Consider the following 19259-nt stretch of genomic DNA (forward strand, 5'->3'; position numbering starts at 1 on the left):
CACTCACTAATGTGGATGATTTTACTCAAGTTGGGAGGTACACATCACACCAAGCTGATTTATCTATTTACATCTCAAAGTGCAAGTCCAAAGTAAACTTAGCAACAGTTCTATTGGCATGATTTATATACTTTATTTTAAATTAATTAAGATAGTATATGTTGCACTAAAATTTACACTTAAAAAAATATACGTTTTATTGTGTCCCTGCATTTCCTGGATGGAAACAATAGAAAATGTATCAGTCGGAACAGAAGTGGGACATTTGAGCAAAAAAAGGTGAGATTTAAGAGAGAATATTGAAGTAACGAAGAACAGGAAAAAGTTGGAAGGAATGTCCTTCAAAGTTTTAACTGTTTTACATTTTTTTACTTGAAGGTGTTCTACAGTTTTCACATATTTTCTTTATTCTCTGCACAAAATGTAAGAGCATTTGTTACCTCTGCTGATAACTGATAGCTTTTCTGCTGCTGGATTTTGAGGCACTCCAACTACAGCTCTTATTTTTCTTTTTGCTTATTCAACCGAGTCCCAATGAAACCAAAGACAACAGCACAGTGATTTGAAATAGAGTTTAAACATTAAAACGTGATCATATTCACAGGGAAATATAAAACACTTATATACAGGGACATCAGTGAATTTACAAGCCCGAAACTTTCGAAAGAGATGTCATTTTTTATTTTTTTACATGGAAATTGGACTGTAAATTATTCCATGAATTCTGAGCTACTTCGCCACCGATATTACTATGCTGTACAGGAAGATACAATTGCGCATCATCCAGACAAAAGTTTCAATGGCTCCCATTACTGATGTGACTACGGGGACCTCAGAAGATGCATATCCCAAAATAAGCACAAAACTCAAAATTGCCCCATGAGGTGAACCAAGGCTGGAGTAATGCTCAAACCATTTGACAGAGACATCAGCTTCAATGTTAATGTCTTCTGACAAATCTCTGCTAAGAGAATAGCCATATTTCTCACAAGTGAAAGCACATTTTTCTGGGCATTTTTCTCCAGTGCAGTAAACAGCGAAAGTTATGTTACTCCTTCAGATTTCATTTGGTTGAGGTATTTTTGTGCTCCCTGTGTGTGTGTGTGTGTGTGTGTGTGTGTGTGTGTGTGTGTGTGTGTGTGTGTGTGTGTGTGTGTGTGTGTGTGTGTGTGTGTGTGTGTGTGTGTGTGTGTGTGTGTGTGTGTGTGTGTGTGTGTGTGTGTGTGTGTGTGTGTGTGTGTGTGTGTGTGTGTGTGTGTGTGTGTGTGTGTGTGTGTGTGTGTCAGGGTAAGCATTGTGCTATAGCAGGCAGCCAGCTGTCAACAGGGTGGAGTTAAAAGGCCTGAGGGATTTGAACACTCCTGTCCTGCCAAGCTCACTGTCTGCCAGGACAATAGGATGTTTCCCTCTCCTCCACCATCCCTTCATCCCGCTCTCTCCCTCACTATTCTCAAAATCTCAGCAGACAGGAAAGCCCCTCCTACCACTTCTCCACCTCTGTCAGCGTGTCCATTCTCCTTCTTTATCTCTTTCTGCCTCTATCGGCCATTATCTCACCTCCGCCATTCTCTCCATCGAGGAGAGTCCACCCACCGCCCCTCCTGCAGAGCAACCCCTCTGCCATCAATCAGCTCCTATTCTCCTCTAGGGGGAGATTGGTATCAGCACCCTCCTTCTTTTCTCTCCTGGCTGTCTACTCCATCCAGCCTTTACACTTTTCCGCCGCCTTTATCTCTCTTCCTGTGACATCTTCTCTTTCTCCCCCCATACCTTTGTCTACCTCTTAGGCCCTCAGTCTTTAATCTCCATTTCTCTTTTCCCCTCACCTCACCAACAAGCACGTAGTTTATGTTCCGGCCGGCACGTCTCCTGATTAAAATGCATTATGTGAGTAAACACAGAGCTCACAGCTCATAAAAATAGATGTGGTACACTGGGCGACTCCTCTTAGTTTGCCAGGTTGTCACACCCCCACAAAGCTTTCCGCTGTGCTTGTACTTTAAGCTAGAGTGGCCTTGAAGATATCAAATGTGTTTTTCTTGGGAAAATATTACTTGAAAACAAACATCTGTTGACAAGCTATTGAACAATGCACTGAATTACAACTTTGTGTGTCGGAGCAGGTGATTTTTTTTTTTTTTGTGTGTCCTTAGTGAGACCCGGAGTCCATTTGTTCCAATTCTGACTCAACTCCCCAATTCATTACTAGCTTGTTTCGGGGGGAAATATGCCACATACAAGCCAGCCATTTCTGTAAAATCTTAATTTTTGAATGGCACATAAACAGCTAGATCCCAAAGTAAAGCCCACTTGGTTACAAACTGACTCTCGGAATGTTGTGAAGTGAGTAGATAAGACTGGAGTCCATGCTGAACTAACTACTCAAATTGCTGTCAACTAAATCTATTGGTTAACATGCATGGGAATAGAAGATTGATTTCAGTTTGGTTTTTGGTATACAAACAAAGAAATACAGTGCTTTACAGAGGAACCTTAATGTAAACAGTGCATGTTGCAGGACACTGTAAACTAACAACATATCCACAATGACTTGGCTTTGTCTTCTCGTAAAAGACAAATACACTCCTCCACCCTGGAGAGCTCTCAAACGCGGCCCCCGTCTATCTCAGTGACAGCTAAATGGCTTTTTAATTAAAGGAGAATTAGTCCGGTTAAACTGTAATTTAATGCAAATATGAAGTCGTAATGACAGCCAGTGAATCATCGATGGAGACGAGGCAGGCGAACAAAAGCCATGTAATTCATCCAGAGGCTCTCTAATGCTCAGTTTCACACCAGATAAGTCCAGAAGACGAGGTTGGATTTACAGCCGCAGCGAATTCTGAGAGCACACTGGAGTAATCCACTGGCTCTGTAGACAAAGTAATAACTTACCCAGACTGTCGGGGATGCACAAGTATAGAAATATTTAATGTGAATTTACAATGAGTTAATTAAAGTTTAATCAGACCAAATTACAAAATGACTACTTCTATCTCCGTAATATTAATGATGAGCGATGGCAGCGAGAGTCAGAACTCTCCTGTTTCTCTGCTCCCATCGAAAATGATGATTCATAGGCCTGAACATGTATGTCTAATGAGGAATTATGACGGCAAGGGATGACGCTCTCATTTGGGTTGTGCATGTTAACCTTGTTTTCAGCACCTTCTAGTGGTTAAAATTGCTACTTTCAACTACCAACGAGGGCTTATATTCAGAGATAGGCTTGCATGTAATTGCACAAGTCTTTAATCTGATAGGTGGTCAGTCTACAAAAGGGTTTATGTTTTCAAAGAGCCAATTCTCGACTGCTCCCTTCCTTGCAGTGCCTCTGTGAACCATCAAAACAATAACAAAATTGCTGGGTTGTGTTCTTGCTATGCATAAGCTACTGAGCTTGTTTGATTTCATTGTCAGTGCACAAAAATTACAAAAACGATCTCACGTGCACCCATAGTTGCTATTGTATGTGATTGACAATGACATGTCGGCCCCTTGTTTTCTTTGATTTTGATGTATTTCTGTGAGCCAAACTTTTGTATCTCTGTGTGAATTGATTCTTGTGTGCACTGACGTGTTTGTGCATAACCCAATTTGCAAGCATTATGGAGTTTTTTGGGCACTGAGGTTGAAGTTTAATTATGCACATACAAATTCAAGTGTGGACCCAAATTACAATACACACATACAAATTCTTAAGCACAATAGCAATAGTGATGTTACAGGAGCCCATCCCTGCTAACTATGGATGAGGGCAGGTTGTGTCCATGACAGGTCGCCTGCTCATCACAGTGTGAAAACTGTCAAAGGGACAATCACACGTGCTCTATTCACACCTAAAGCCAATTTAGAGAGACGACACAAGATACACACACCGCTCACTGCATAGACGCATACACACACACAAACACACTTCCTTTTGCTTCTATATTAGCTTCATAATCATCTGACTGTAAAAGCAGATCAGTCACGCGGAAGCAAGCTTATTTTTGGTGTACTCACGTGTGCACGCCATAGTCGGAGGGTCTTTCTCAGCTCTGAAGAAGCTCTTCTCACAGCGGCAGATGGCAGCTCCTTCTCCAAAGCTAAAACTATGCGGAGGGCACTTTGAGCACTTGATGTTTCCAGCATATGCCTTGTAGAAGCCTGGGTGGCAGGCTAAGGATGAAAGAAAGACAACAAGGCAAGGTGTTGAGTGCAAAGCATCACCAGTTTAGTGACCAATATCACATAGTCCCATTTGATTTCAGATCAAAAAGACAAAAGCGACCAATACTAGGCATTATCTTTAGTCAGACATTATAAACCTGTAGACAGTCCGGAGAGAATAGCTTGCACATGGCAGTTCACAAATATAATGAGACTCTCTGCTTTGAGGTTCACAATATTTAGTCAAAGTATAGAAAAAAGGCACAAGCAACTTTGAGTGGGGGAAATTTGAAACGCAACATGAATGCATTAATGTCCTCTTTATAGTTATTGTTGATGATAAACACAACATGATGGCCCAACAGCTATTGGGAATAAAACATTTAATTTTAATTTAGTGGGGAATATTTCAATAACAATCTTCATGACCATTTTCAAAGGGGCTCAGTGAGAGAAATGGCGCTAAAACAGCGACATACTTTGAATTGTGTACATAAAGTAAGGACATTTGTATTTATATATTTTTTTTTATGTGATAATGATTACTAATTCTAGGTCACTCCAAAGCTCAATTATTTCCCTTTCCCCTTTAATTGCCACATAAACAACATACACTGAACAGAAATATAAACACAACACTTTAGTTTTTGCTCCCCTTTTTCATGAGCTGAACTCAAAGTTGTAAAATATTTTCTATATACACAAAATACCTATTTCTCTTAGATATTGTTCACAAATCTGTCTAAATCTGTGTTATTGAGCACTTCTCTGGTGCCGAGAATAAACATGTACTGGGGGTACCCTGAGGAAGACCCTCAGCCCCCCCAGCTCCCCCAAACGCCGCTCTGTGCAGCTGCTATCGAGGGGGTCAATTTGGAAAAGTAATTTTCCCTCTGGGGATTAATAACAGTGCTATAAAAATAATAATAATAATAATAATCCATCCCACCTCACAGGTGTGGCATATCAAGATGCTGATGAGACAGCATGATTATTGCACAGGTGTAGCTTAGTCTTGGCACAATAAAAGGTCAGGAAGCCAGTAAGTAGATGGTGTGACCACCATTTGCCCCATGCAGTGCAACACAACTCGTTCACATAGAGTTGATCAGGTTGTTGATTGTGGCCTGTGGGATGTTGGTCCACTCCTCCACAATGGCTGTGCGAAGTTGCTGGATAGTGGCCATGCAAGAACTGGGATGTTTTCAGCTTCGAGGAATGGTGTACAGATCCTTACAACATGGAGCCGAGCATCATCATGCTGCAACATGAGGTGATGGTCGTGGATGAATGGCACAACAATGGACATCAGGATCTCATCATGGTATCTCTGTGCATTCAAAATGCCATCAATAAAATACACCTGTATCCGTTCATTCTGGGGAAATTAGCTCTGGTGGACATTCCTGCTGTCAGCATGCCAATTGCACACTCCCTCAAAACTTGCGACATCTGTGGCATTGTGCGGTGTGATCAAAATCCACATTTCAGAGTGTCTTTTTATCGTGGCTACCCTCAGGCACACCTGTGCAATAATTCTGCTGTCTAATCAGCATCTTGATATGCCGCACCTGTGAAGTGTGGCAAGTTGATGGACCATCTCAGCAAAGGAAAAGTACTCACTAACACATATTTCGACAGATTTGTGAACAATATTTGCGAAGAATAGTTTTTTTTGTGTATATAGAACATGTTTCACATCTTTGAGCTTCGCTCATTAAAAATGGGAGCAAAAAAAAAGTGTTGCATTTATATTTTTTGTTACGTATACTTTTGTGGGATGAGCAACACAGCTGAAGATGAATTTAAAAAAAAAAATCTTCTCTGCCAATATATTTCATACTCTTAACCACTTGGGATTTAGATTCTTAATTGCTTCCATCAATGTATTCCTTTTACTTCTTTGTGAAGCAGTGTGAATTGCCTTCTGTCTGAATAATGCTCTGGGAATAAATTTGCTTTGCCAATGCAAAACATAACATTTGGGCAAAGATATATTGCCAAGAAATATTGTAAGCACTCACTAATGTGGTCATTATGCTATTGTAATATTGTAATAAGTGAAAGAAATAATCCATAAAACACAAACATCCATGCAACACAAACATCCATACTATTACTTTGAGTAATTCAAAAAGATGACATTACAACTATCAAAAATGGTGCGCGTAAATATAACCATTAAAAAATGCAAACATTGTATATACATGTCTACCACACAAGAAATAGTGAATTCACAGACGTAGATAGAAATATTTTACATGGCAACGCTGTATTACGCTGGTCGACTTAGACATGAACACAGTGAGGATCGAAACGAAAGGAGCCATCGCCAATATTATTAGTACCCTGCTTAGCATGCAAATACATACTGTGCCTTATTCTGCACCAAGCTATTTAACAGGGTGATACACTCACAGTACAAGTGGAACATATCCACAGCCTCATTAAACCTAAAGTGACTGCAGCTTAGTGTGGGCAAGTGAGTCTCGGATAAAATACTTCCCTGGACATTTTTATCCTTTATCCACTGTTGTTTTGCACGGCCTTTCACAAGTCCATTCTTCATTATTTGAAGAATAATTCCATTGGGCCTTCACAAAATACACTCTGACATGTCGTAGTGAGGAGAGCACAGCTGTAAATAATACAATTAAAGGGACCTAAATAACATTTTAGGTGTTTCATTACCACATTCATAAGGCTGTCTGGGAAACGTGAAGAAAGCGGAGTCATTATTACTATCAGTAGTAATGGTATTTTTCCTACTCAGCCAATTGAAACTGTCTGCTGTGTCAAAGGGTTATTCGGGATATCATGAAAACACAGTTACTGAGAAGACACAAAAGAAATCAGTCTGGTCTTGTTAGAATATTAAACAGATTCTGAATACAACAGTGAAGAGGTTAGAAAAAGAATAAAACCTCCAGCGAGTAAAGACCATGTCTGGTTTTCCTGGTATTCAGCCACAGTACTGAAATGGGAGACCCCAGGGTTGTTTTAGAGCACTCGGCATAAAGAAAACAATGGTTGCTTACAGAAAATACTCCAGTCCAGCATCAATGCAGTGGAAAATCTTTCAAAAAGGTTTCCTAAAGACCGTTGTCTCATTTCAGTTATATTACAGAAGCAAGATCAAAAGAGTGTGTGCAACTCAGCATCAGATTGTATAATGATCAGCCATAACACTAAACCTACTATTGTGTAATTGCCCCATTTGCTCACCATATGCAGGACATTTATGAATTTATTTCATTATATCAAATTAGAACCAGCCTTCTCTTCTGCGGAAATGTGAGCTACAGTATTTCATATTTTGTTTCAGACACAAACGAGGATTTAATACCCTTGAAGATCAAAAACCCATGACTGATCATGACCAGGGCAAAATGTTTAACAGAAACAAGGTAATCAGTATTATTCACTTTTACATGCACTTAGAGATTATGAATTAATGTTTTAAATAAAAAAAAAAAAAACAACAGCCAATAATAGAAATGCTCTTTTATGCTTTCTCTAAACACGCTTGATGAGTGCGAAGAGCTGGAGGCAATCCTGACCTGCTCTGTGTGGCAGGATACACCCTGGTCAGCTAACACTCACTGAGAAATGTACACCTCAGGTGGTGAGAAGTTGGATGGTAAAGGCATCAATCTGTGTGATCTAATTTGGTATCTTCACCCACTTCCTGGAGGCTGGACGACACCCCCCCCCCCCCCTCCCTCTTCTCTCAGCCATTCTGTCTTGTTTGACTAAAAAGATGTCAGCCATGTGTCTTTGTCTTCTACATCACAGTAAAGGGATTTTCCTCAAATTTGTAGTAGATATGTTTACTTGTTTATTGCTGTATTGTTTTCTTTCTTGACCTCCATATTGAACACGTTAAATATTTAATTGTCTTTTGTTAAATGAATAACATCTATTTTGCTTAGAATCATGCCATTGGAAGTTGCAATGTTGAGTGAAAATGCAGCTTCCTGTTGGTTTGTGGCACTGGTAAGAACCCCTATACTCAACACATATAGCAATTAAAAGAAAGGTTGTGAAATAATGTCAATATACCCCAAGAAAATCCATGTGAGTACAAGTAGAACATGCAAATTCCACGAAAGCCTAGAACCCAACTGTAGTTGAATCTCTGTGAAACAAGAGTGCAAACACCCACAATGCTGTGCACTGTAATGCATATTCAATCGTCAATTAATTGGCACTATTGAATCATAACCTCTTGCAAGCAAATACATTTTTTTCTCATTGGATAACTCCCATTGATAATGATTCCATGTACCTATATGTCCCGCTGACATTTATGGGCTTAAAAAAAAAAAAAACAACAACCTTTGTTCAACCTTTTTCCAAAGCTGTCTATAGTCAAAGAAGTGATCTCAATTGGTAAAACATGATGCATTTTCAATGCGTTGGCATCAACTGTACAATATAAACCACAAAATAAGACGTTTTTGTCTTAAAACTACATTGTATAAAGAGCAAATTGACAAATATTAGAAAGAAAAAGTAAGTTAAAAAGCTTTTACAAGGGGATGACTGAAGACACCTTTAAATATTACTTCCTCAACCTCCAAAGCACTTTTGAGTGGCAAAGACATGTAAAAGTCTCCTGCCTGGTGAGATTTCCACCACTACTGGTTGTCACCAAGCACATCGATTTAACAAGGTAACACAAGCTGAGCCATTTGAAAGGATTCACCTTGAAGCACCGAGTGCCTTTGTGAGCTTCCATTGCTGCCTGTGATAAATGGAGCTGTAGGGAAGACAAGGAAGTGCCCGAAACCACGAGTACACTGATCAAATGGGAACAATTAGGACAGAGACAAAAAGGTTAACACACACACACACACACCCACACACATGGTGAATTGTTTGTTTTGTCATGTGCTTGTTTTATTAAAATGTTGCAGAGCATGATTACTTCAACTAAATAAGATATCTGCTTTTTCAATTTTTTTTAAGTAAGCTTTTGCTTCAATAGACTCTAAACCAAATAGAATGACTATACAACAAAAACCCAATTGACAAGCAGATAGATAAAAGAAAACATACATACAAAATTGCATAAAATCATTAAAACATATACACATTGCAGCTCAAGTAAAAAATGTCTTTGTCTTGTCATATTCTGACCAGCTGCATCCCCCCAAGTGCAGCAGGTCAAACATTATTTGCAGCCTGGAAAAATTGTTGAATTCATGTATTCATGTTGAGGTTTTGCTTTGAATATATCCCGTGGATATTGACACACACTCAAGCAAGTGCCATATAAACACACATATGCTACTTGTATCAGTATGATAAGTGGCATCCCCCATGGCGTCCCAAGGCTACCTTCATCATTAACCTCTGGTACCGACGTGTCCTTGAGTCAAAAACCGTCAGTCAACCTCCTCCCATTCCACTGGACCCTGTTTTAGACTCTGTCAACCTAATGATGCCTCTGTCCGACCTTCTCTGAACTGAGGGGATGTTCCTTTTCGAACCTCGCCACATCCTGCTGCAATCTGTCTGGCCGGGCCCCGTTCCAAGGCCAGAGTCGTGCTATACAATGGCTGAGCATGCGTCACCTGACAACGGACACACACACACACACACACACACACACACACACACACACACACACACACACACACACACACACACACACACACACACACACACACACACACACACACACACACACACACACACACACACACACACACACACACACACACACACACACACACACACACACACACACACAGGTGGACAGGGCCAAAGCAGTGACAAACAGCACATTGGACTCGATTGGACAGCCTGTCAAAAGTGAATGAAGCCTGGAAATTTTGACTGGAAAGAGCAAAGCCGCAGTCTGCAAATCAAATACCACTATTGATCGTCCAAGGGCAACTATTTGCACCTTATATACAAGTAGCAAAACATCTACACTGATTTAAAACCATTTTTGTTTTGAACAAAATCAACTTTTGACCTGCACTGAATTAAAGTACTTTGGGTAAAAATTGTACTTTTAGAGAGCTAATAAGCTCTAACCAGTGAGCATGAGTGTCTAAAGAAATCAGCACAGGGTGAAAGTGGATGTTTGTCTTGTTATTGCTGCAAATCCCTGTTAAAACACTTATGAATCCAGGATCAACAACAATTACAGTCCAAAGAAACATTGAAAACATGAAAGACACATTTGCCTAAACTATCATAATACATCTTGTGATGTGTCTGACTAAACTGCAGCTTATATAACCGGATAATGTTACATCGGATTTCATCATCACAATCCTACTTTGATCATAAGGACTGCGACAAAGTAACAAATAAAACCTCACAAATATCCTCCACTCATTCATGAAATAACCCTTGTTTCATCCTCTGGAACACATTTACACCTGTTGTAAAGATAAAGTGGGAGCCTTTGTAAAACTGACATAAGATAATATAGCACTGTGTGTTTCCAAGATGGCTCTGTAAAATAAATGCTTGAATGTACAAAGAAAATCAATTCAAAGTCAACTTTACATCACAAAGGTGAGTCATACATTCAGTGTCAACAGCACAGGTCACTAAATTCCCAAAGCCAAAGTGGAAATGTCTCTTTTGTTATTTCCCTCGTTGAAATAAAGGGTAGTAAATCTTGACTTTGAAAAATCAAAAATCATACTGTAATCTGTGAGGCAAATAAATTATAGCTGAGCAGCAGCTGAGAGAATACTGTCTTGGCCAAACTGGCCCCTGGGCTTTTGATCTAATTCTAGACCTTCAGCCCAAGGTTAATGAGATGTGGAAATCATCCAGAGCATGTTCATACCTGGGGCTCGAAGCCCTGAACTGGGTCCTCAGACACAGAAGGGGCAGATTGGTTAGTCCGGCCTTTTACTCCATAATCACTGGACCTGAACGCCACCAGAGCAAATCGCAGGTCGATGATGTTGGGCGGAGTAGATCAGTCTGCTCTCATACTGTTTCCTACTTGATCGGTCACAAAGATTCTCAACAAATAGTTGACTATTTCCTCTCAATATCTGGATTTTTGTGATATATATATTTACTGATTGTGGTAATTGCTTTTATCATCTGTGGAAACACCCCATAATATATATGTGTGCTAAATGTGTTCCATTCTCTTCATTTTACAGTGTCAAAGTGGGTTATATCCAAACCAATGTATTTTAAAGTGGGTATAAATGTAACCTGATTTACACAATCATCCTTATCATTTGATTTCATGAGAAAAAAAGGTGAAAAGCAAGGTGAGATACACACGTTCCCATCTATATGAAAGCATACAGTAAATTGCACCAGTTTGAAAGTGATTTTAAATTGATCTATATTGAGCCACATTATTGTATAGTGGTTAGCATTCTGAACACCCCAGATTGAAGCACAGGCATTCTAAACAGAGTTTACATGTTCTCCCATACATAAGTTGGATTTCAGTCACTCGGTTGAAGCCACATGAGCTGTATGTATCACCTTTGTAGGCTTCCATCCTCTGTGTCTGGATGAAATGGGTAAAGAAGATGGGTGAATGTAAGCCTCAGTAACATGACCCTGACCCCTTCAAAGTCACTTTGATGATACATCACAGCTTTTGTTGCTCTGATAGTGGAGTTGACAAGACAATGTGTCAACTGTAGCATTTGAAAAAGAAATAGGAAATAATAATATTTCAATCCATTTAAATGTCACAGTTACTTTCACTATCCAAATAAATATTTACCGTCTTTTTTCCAGAAAGTCTTGTGAGGCAGTCAGTATTATTTTCACACAGATTGTCTGAAAAGAGTTGCACTTTACAACTTTCGCTTCCTTAGCATATGCATTGTGGTATTCTTGAAAGGCCACAGGTGACTGCATGGTCACTGTGTCCAACTGAGCCCAACAACATTGATGCTAAAAGCAAATTCAATTGACCAAGTCTGCCAACATGTGATTAGTCCAGAGATCTCAACCAGAGAGAGGCTTATTCAGTCTGTGTCTGCAGCATGTTGAACCGAGCAGGAAGGGAAGCAGCAAGGGCTTCATTACTGGGTTTACACATGAGGTGTTCACAATGTGGACAAAACAGCTTTGAGCTTTGGAGTGTGCTTTTCTGAGGAAGTCAACATTGACAGATAGAACAGAGCCAAACCCGGAGGTAGACTATATGAGCTTTAAAACATCATATCTAATGTTTCTTTGAAAACAACAATGCTTAATTTGATTAAGTGCATGAAGAAACAGAAATAATAGCAAATTTTGGAAAATAATGACATTTGAGAAAATGAAAGCAGATGTAATTGAATTTTTGGGTCTTCAAACTGTTGTAATTTCCTTCAAAGGAAATAATGCCCTTACATAGTCTAGTTTGAGTGTAAATGCTGTATGAGCACTTCAAAAGACTCATTTTGATGAACATACAGTTTACTTTTACAACACGTAGCATACCTTAACCTCCTTCTTAACAAGAAACCTGGAACAGGCAAATGCTTGATTAATGCTCACTGAGTATTTGCAATGGACAGCCGATGACAACAGGTTCCTCTCCCGGTGGCCAGTGAAGAAGAACAATTCCAAGAGGAGCACAATTCTGCAGCATTTACTTGCAGAACCACATCAACAAATGTTGCAGAATAGTTCAGCTCTTGAAATCAAAGGCAGTGTGGTGAGCAGGCGATGCAAAGGATGAGCAATCATTGCAGAGATGGAGTTGTTAAGCAGGATGCAGCCTGAAACTTATTACATATAGTAGAATACATTAAAAGAAACAAAGGGAAGAACTATTTTTGTTTCATCTCACACAGAACCCAGTCTTCTCAGTGTCCATATCATGAAAAAAAGTAAATAAAAAATAAAAATAAAAATAAAGATAAAATACGTATTGTTTTCTCTCTGGGCTGGCACAGAACACATTTTGCTCACACATATCTACAATATTTGTAATGTTCTTTGTTTTTTTTTTTTAAATCTCAACACAAAATATTAGTGTAATCCCCCAGATCAAAAATATTCCGATTTGCTCATGCACCACTCTGGTGTCCAAACATTAAAAAAAAAAAACTCTTAGACTGACTGATGTCTGTGGCAGAACTAACAATGTAGTCTCACATTCAGCTCCGCAGCTTCAGGTTGTAATGCAGTTTGCATGCTGACAGTGGAGATGATGAAAAGTCACACCTCTCCCTCGCCGGTTGTGGTGGCGCTCGGAAAGCCACGTTTCACATGTAATCAGAAACAGCACTCAAACACTCTAAATGAAAAGGCCTCTTCTCTTCTCCCTTTTCAGTATGCCTCACTTACTCATCATGATTCCTCACTCTCTTCATTAGCCCGAGCTGTGAGAGCCATCACTGATTTGTACTTGACGATCAGTGGACCTCTCTTGCACAACTCTGCTGAAGTGCTGTAGAGTAACTGCCTGGAATTTTCCGTTTCATTTGTGTGGTTTGTTATTGTTTGCTTTTGTTTTTTATGTTAGAGTTTTAGAGGCTACAGTGAAGTACAGATTTTTTTTACACTCCTTTCAGTTTGAGAAATGAATGTGATCATCGCTGAATATGCTCCAATTATGTTCTTATAAAAGAAGGTTGTAATTCCACCGTACTACCTTCACAGGGATAGTTTCAGCAATATGCAGTCGTTTTATGCAGATAAAGTTTTGTTTGCAATATAAACACTTTTAAACAGCCACTTTCTAAGAGTACTAGCTTATTTAGGAGGGTTTCCTCATGTTTTATGTTTATATTTGTAGTTTTTAATTCTGTTGAAGGTGCACTATTTAATTTGTCTTGTCTGGTCTCGAGTCCTTTTAAAGCGCAGGACAGAATAGTGCTTACGTTTTGACTTGTTCACCCCTTCTTGAGCTGTTTATTGGGTCCAGTGAGTAAATGTCATGTACCTGTTCATCCCATAAACTACACCACTGCGTAATAGCAAAACCTTCAGGCACTGGTTTTGGACATTGGTTTAACTCCTGTCCCTTCTTTAACTGACTCAATGCACCATCTTCTTGTTTAAATTCAAGCAGCAACACTGAACTTATTTGGTCAAGTTGAAAAAGTACTGCAAACTTTGCTTAATATTTTAAATAAATATTACTTAACTTGCTTTTATTTTTGGGCCTATATCTAACTTGTGCATATTAAAAACAAGTTTTCCTGTAATAATTCGGAATAGCCAAGGACAAATATACATCACACACCAAATATGAGCATGGATACTTTCTTGGTTTTTGAGTAATATGCAATACATTGTTCCAGCACCTATAATCCACGGGCTTTTTGTCTTATTAAGATGATCATGAACAATAAACGCATCATATATATTTCCACTTCATGTTTCTAATAATGAATTTCAGCTGGGGCTCAGAGGAATGGGGACTTCACTCCCACATTTGCTGTGGCTGACAGTATTTGGCATACGCCATTAAACATAACTCCAACACCATGTCTGTGATTCCAAAAAGTCACAAACTGCAAGAAAGCAGAGTAACAGTGCTTTGTGAGACTGAACGGCAAGAGACACATTGGTGGTGGACGTTTCTTTATATAGTCAGAAAAACACAGTAATGTCAAAGAACTGCAATATATTGTAAGTTAAAAAATGACAAGGACTTGATTACTGTACACACTTCTACGACAACAAACTGAAGAAACTCAGTTAAAATAGTCCTAAAATGGTCAAGAAAGGAAGTATGTCCTCGTGTTGACAAACAGGAGAGAGGCCATGTAGCAGAAGTATTTTGTTTTTCTTTGTGGAATACTATATATATTTTCTTCAATATTTGAATTTGATAAGCAGTATTGCTTTCTCTTTTTTGTGTGTTGTTGTGTTTTTTATTATTATTTCATAGATTGGTATTTAAAAACAATCAAGGTTCATTGTGTTCAATCAGGATCTGATAAAGCACAATAACTGGAGAATTATTTTAGAAGACAACACTGTTAACAAAAACAGTCGCATACAATCACTGCTCCCACTGAGGATTGAAAAACTGTATCAGAAACCTTATCAAGGATCTAAGAAAAACTCAAGATTGTTACAGATGTCACATGATAAATGAATGTAACACCAATATTGACAGAATAAATTTGTACTTGAGAGACTGCTCTTGCAGCTGTTATATATTGTGATTTTCCCACCGCTTTAAATAACCCAACCCTGCTCCTCTTTCCAAGTGTTGCTTATGGTGACAGTCCTCTTATCTGTTGTTGGCAGTGGAAATGCTTCCAGAGTAACTAGTTGGCTGAGATGTACGAGGATTATTCAAGTCTGAAATCAGCATGTTACCTGCAATGAATGCAGCCACATCTGAAGGACAGGAACTTGGCATCAGTGTCACAGTGTGGCCATTATACAATAAAAAACAAGTAGAAAAGCAGTGACAAAAAAAGTGACTGAGCTCAATTTTGCCATTTTAAGTGCAATAAAGGTCAGAGGAAAACTCACAGAAAAGAGCAAAAAAGGAAAGAAGCTAATTTGCAAGCAGATAATAAACTGTAAATGCAAGCACAAAAAAGAAGAAGGGTAGGATCCCGTTTTCACTGCACACAGTGTGAGGTGAGATCATTCAGTGGTGGCCATTTCTTAGATATCGTTGACATTATCAAAGACACAGATCTTTTTATGAACTTTACAGAGGACAGCCGTACTCATCCCTTTATAGCAGCGTTTATAGCAGCACAGAACGAGTGTTGGGCCAAATGAACTAACGGAGTAGTAAACCTCTCAAACGACATCCGTTAACTTGGGGCAAGAGCAGAGTTTCTCTGTAAATCTTACTTTAGAGACAAAGGTCTGGCTGGAGGAGGCATTGGAGTGGACAGGAAGGCTTTGTTTTTATAGCCTGAGCTGGACTGCTGAGACGGTGCACCGACTGGCTCACAGACAGCGCTGACTCGTATCAGGAAATCTCCAGCAGTAAATCTTTCGTAGGTCGTATTGCTGGTCAAAACGCCCTTTACTATTAACTGTTGAAATGTGACACTTGCAAGCGGCGCAACAAGTATCACCAGATTAAAGGTAAACAAAGCTGTAAGCTACGCGCGACTGCAACCTGTTGGTCGAGAAAAAGAAAGGGACATTGCCAGATTTTTTTCAGATGACGCAAATAAGGCTCAAAGACATTCGGCGTTTCCTGGCAATGGCAGTGTTGCAGGTTGAATGCTTCTCCTTCTTTGGACTGGTTTGGAGCAATGCTGACCATTGTAAACTGGGAACACCCTCCATGGAATGCTCTGATATATGATATATATATATATATATATATATATATATATATATATCATAAACAATATGTATGACATCATATATAATCCAATCACATACAGGTGCAAAGCTATTCAGTCAGTGTTATTCAATTCGCTGAGGCCAAGGCAACAACTTCAATATCTCCCCTACTATTCAATGTTTATGTTCACTTTACTGTAGTTCTCAATTTGTTCTTTTTTTTTTTTTTTTTTTAAAGTGAATGTCCATAAACAATATTCTTCATTTGCTTTGTTTGTGGACTTCAATGTGTGAGCCAAACTATGCAGAATGATTGTTTATTGTTTAACGGTTGTTTATATTCAACAGATGCAGGCAGAAACCTGAAATCTCCAAGTAGCGAGAAAGAATTACAGTAAATAAAAAGACATTTGACACTTTCAAATGAAAAATGACACGTATTTACATATTCATGGTTTCTGTAATTCTGGCAAGTTTTAATGAGGAAGAATGAGTAGCTGTCATTTTCAAGATTTACAATCCTTAGTTTATGTGTAAAACCCATATTGGATATAAATTATTAATCAAAAGGGAGTATTTTATGTACTTAGACCCTAAAGTAAGTCTGGAGGGGATCCTAAATGCTGCCTTTACATTAGAAAAGACCTTTTAAAACACAGCTTTCATTGCCTTCCTCTACAATGTGGTGGCTAAAATGCATCCTTGTCACACTGTATTTGCTGTCACTTAGCATAATTAGAAAACGTGGCATGACTCTGGAACAACAAACAAAGGATGTCAACGTGACGAGAGAAACTTCATGAATTTATTGTAAGGTGTCATGAAGATTAGCATGACTTAGCCCCAAACTTTCCCCTCGCTTCTTGCCTTTTTCTGTATGATTGATGCTGATTGTGGTTTCAACACACTGCTAAATCGAGTGCAAATCATCTATAGCAGAGGTCGCATTAGCATGAGGGCCTTCTTGTGTAAAATAAACAACAGCAATGTCTTCTCAAAAACAGCACAAACAATGGAGGAAGATAATGACATGGCAGCCCTTTACTAACATCAACATAATGGAGCTGGAGTGAAATTAAAATGGATCAGTCAATTTAAATGCCTTCAGTGGTACTCTCGCCTTTTTGTTCTTGTATTTTTCTTTTTTCTCTCCCTAAATCTCACAATCATTTCCACAGGATCCAATCAAATCAAGTGCATTTCAAAGAAGAGAGAAAAATATTTACCAATCCAAACAACTACACCACAAGCATAACATGAGCGTGAGAGATTTTTAACAGACCTTGAAAATTAAATGTGAGCGTTTTTCCTTTTGACATATGGTACACATACACTTTTGTTGGGAACATTAATGAAGAACATTTCTAAATGCATCTGAGAGGCTGTGAGAATGCTGTTGAGGGCACTTGTGTGGCACTGGAAAATTAAAATGTGGGAGACGTAATGATGATGATGGTAGCGATATTGTAACAGATAGCAGGTGTCGCTGGAAGGTGCCGTTTCTGAAGCAGCTGTAGAAATACTGGCACCATGTCAAATGGAAGTGAGAAACTATTGCTGTCACACTATAGGTATCGCATGTACAGTATTTCAGAACAAATTTTCCAAATTCAAATGAGGAAGAGTCAAAGTAATAGCTGAAACAGAAGGGGAAGATGAGGAAATACAGGGGTGGTTGATTGGAATGTTCAGTCCACTATTTCTTATTGAGTGGAATGTTCAGTCCACTATTTCTTATTGAGACAGACTGTTTCCTGGCAAAATGACATCTGAGAAAACTGTGTTGGATAAACACTGTATTGGGCAACAACTATGATTGGTAACTTCGTCATATTTCCCTGTTTTTTCCCCAAACTAGCATTGAGGAATTAATGACAATTATAAAAAAGGGAAATAATGGTTATACGACACATTCAATTTGGAAATGCTTGTGTAGAATTAGCATAAACAATGGCAAATATGATGCCTCTGCTGTAAAGATATGTCACCTGATGGACACTGTCATCAAATCTGAATGAATATGAAACATTAGGACAGCATATATTAATTGCAGTACCAAAAAAAACCCAAAAACAAGTGGCTATAAACACTGTGGAAGCCTGTTCACAGAAACTCAATTTAGAAACATGTGAATGATTGTCCTATAAAATATTGATAGAAAGAAAATCAGTAGTATATAACGTGTATTTGATGCCAATGTATTTGAACATCTCTTACGTCCACTGGGACAGGTACAACAAAAGAGGCAAAGGGACAAAGGGATGCGTCTAGCGAAAACATTGGTTTTAATCTTGGTCTTTAAGAGACCGTAAACGCAACAATTTAAAAATGTTTCTCAGCAAAAAATTCCAAAAGACTGCAAGACATAAATAACAGTATGATGTAGATTAAATTGAGGAATTTATCCATTCAAAAGACAAGGTCAAAAACAAGTCTGACAGACAAACATGAGTATTAGTCAGTGCAAATTCAGGAATGCACATGAATGCAGTTCAGTATATAATATTTACACTAACCTTTACCAACAATGTCGTATGGCTTTGGGAGTATTAAATAAACATCAATTGACCCTTATATGACCTGTCAGCTGCTGTCTTCATGCTGATCTACATTCAACCGAATAAATCATTCATCAGACTGACCCCTACAATGCTGACTGCGAGGAACACTTAAAACCATCCATCCATCCATCCATCCATCTTCTGTAGCCAAACCCAGTTGACAATAAGTGACGGCAGAGTAGCTCACAGTCACATGCACTCATGTTTATAACTAGGAATCTTTGGAGTCATCAATACAAATAAAATCTATGTATTGGCCTATGGAAGAGAACTGCCATTCAAAATTCCCCACAGAAAGGACCATCTGATTGGATCCTAAACAGGGTTACA

The 19259-nt window shown here is 38.8% G+C and overlaps 1 protein-coding gene across 1 annotated transcript in view; it reads right to left on the reverse strand.

Moving 5' to 3' along the window:
- Positions 1-19259, reverse strand: part of LOC308131207 (ephrin type-A receptor 6-like) — a gene marked incomplete at both ends in the record, with an annotated part of 170750 nt that overhangs the window by 76856 nt on the left and 74635 nt on the right. The window contains one exon of the mRNA XM_080497845.1: positions 4006-4161. Within this exon, the coding sequence (XP_080353971.1) occupies positions 4006-4161 (156 nt within the window). The remainder of the gene's footprint in view (positions 1-4005; positions 4162-19259) is intronic.

The sequence above is a fragment of the Blennius ocellaris genome (genome assembly GCF_963422515.1).
Source record: "Blennius ocellaris genome assembly, chromosome: 6".
Lineage (NCBI taxonomy): Eukaryota > Metazoa > Chordata > Actinopteri > Blenniiformes > Blenniidae > Blennius > Blennius ocellaris.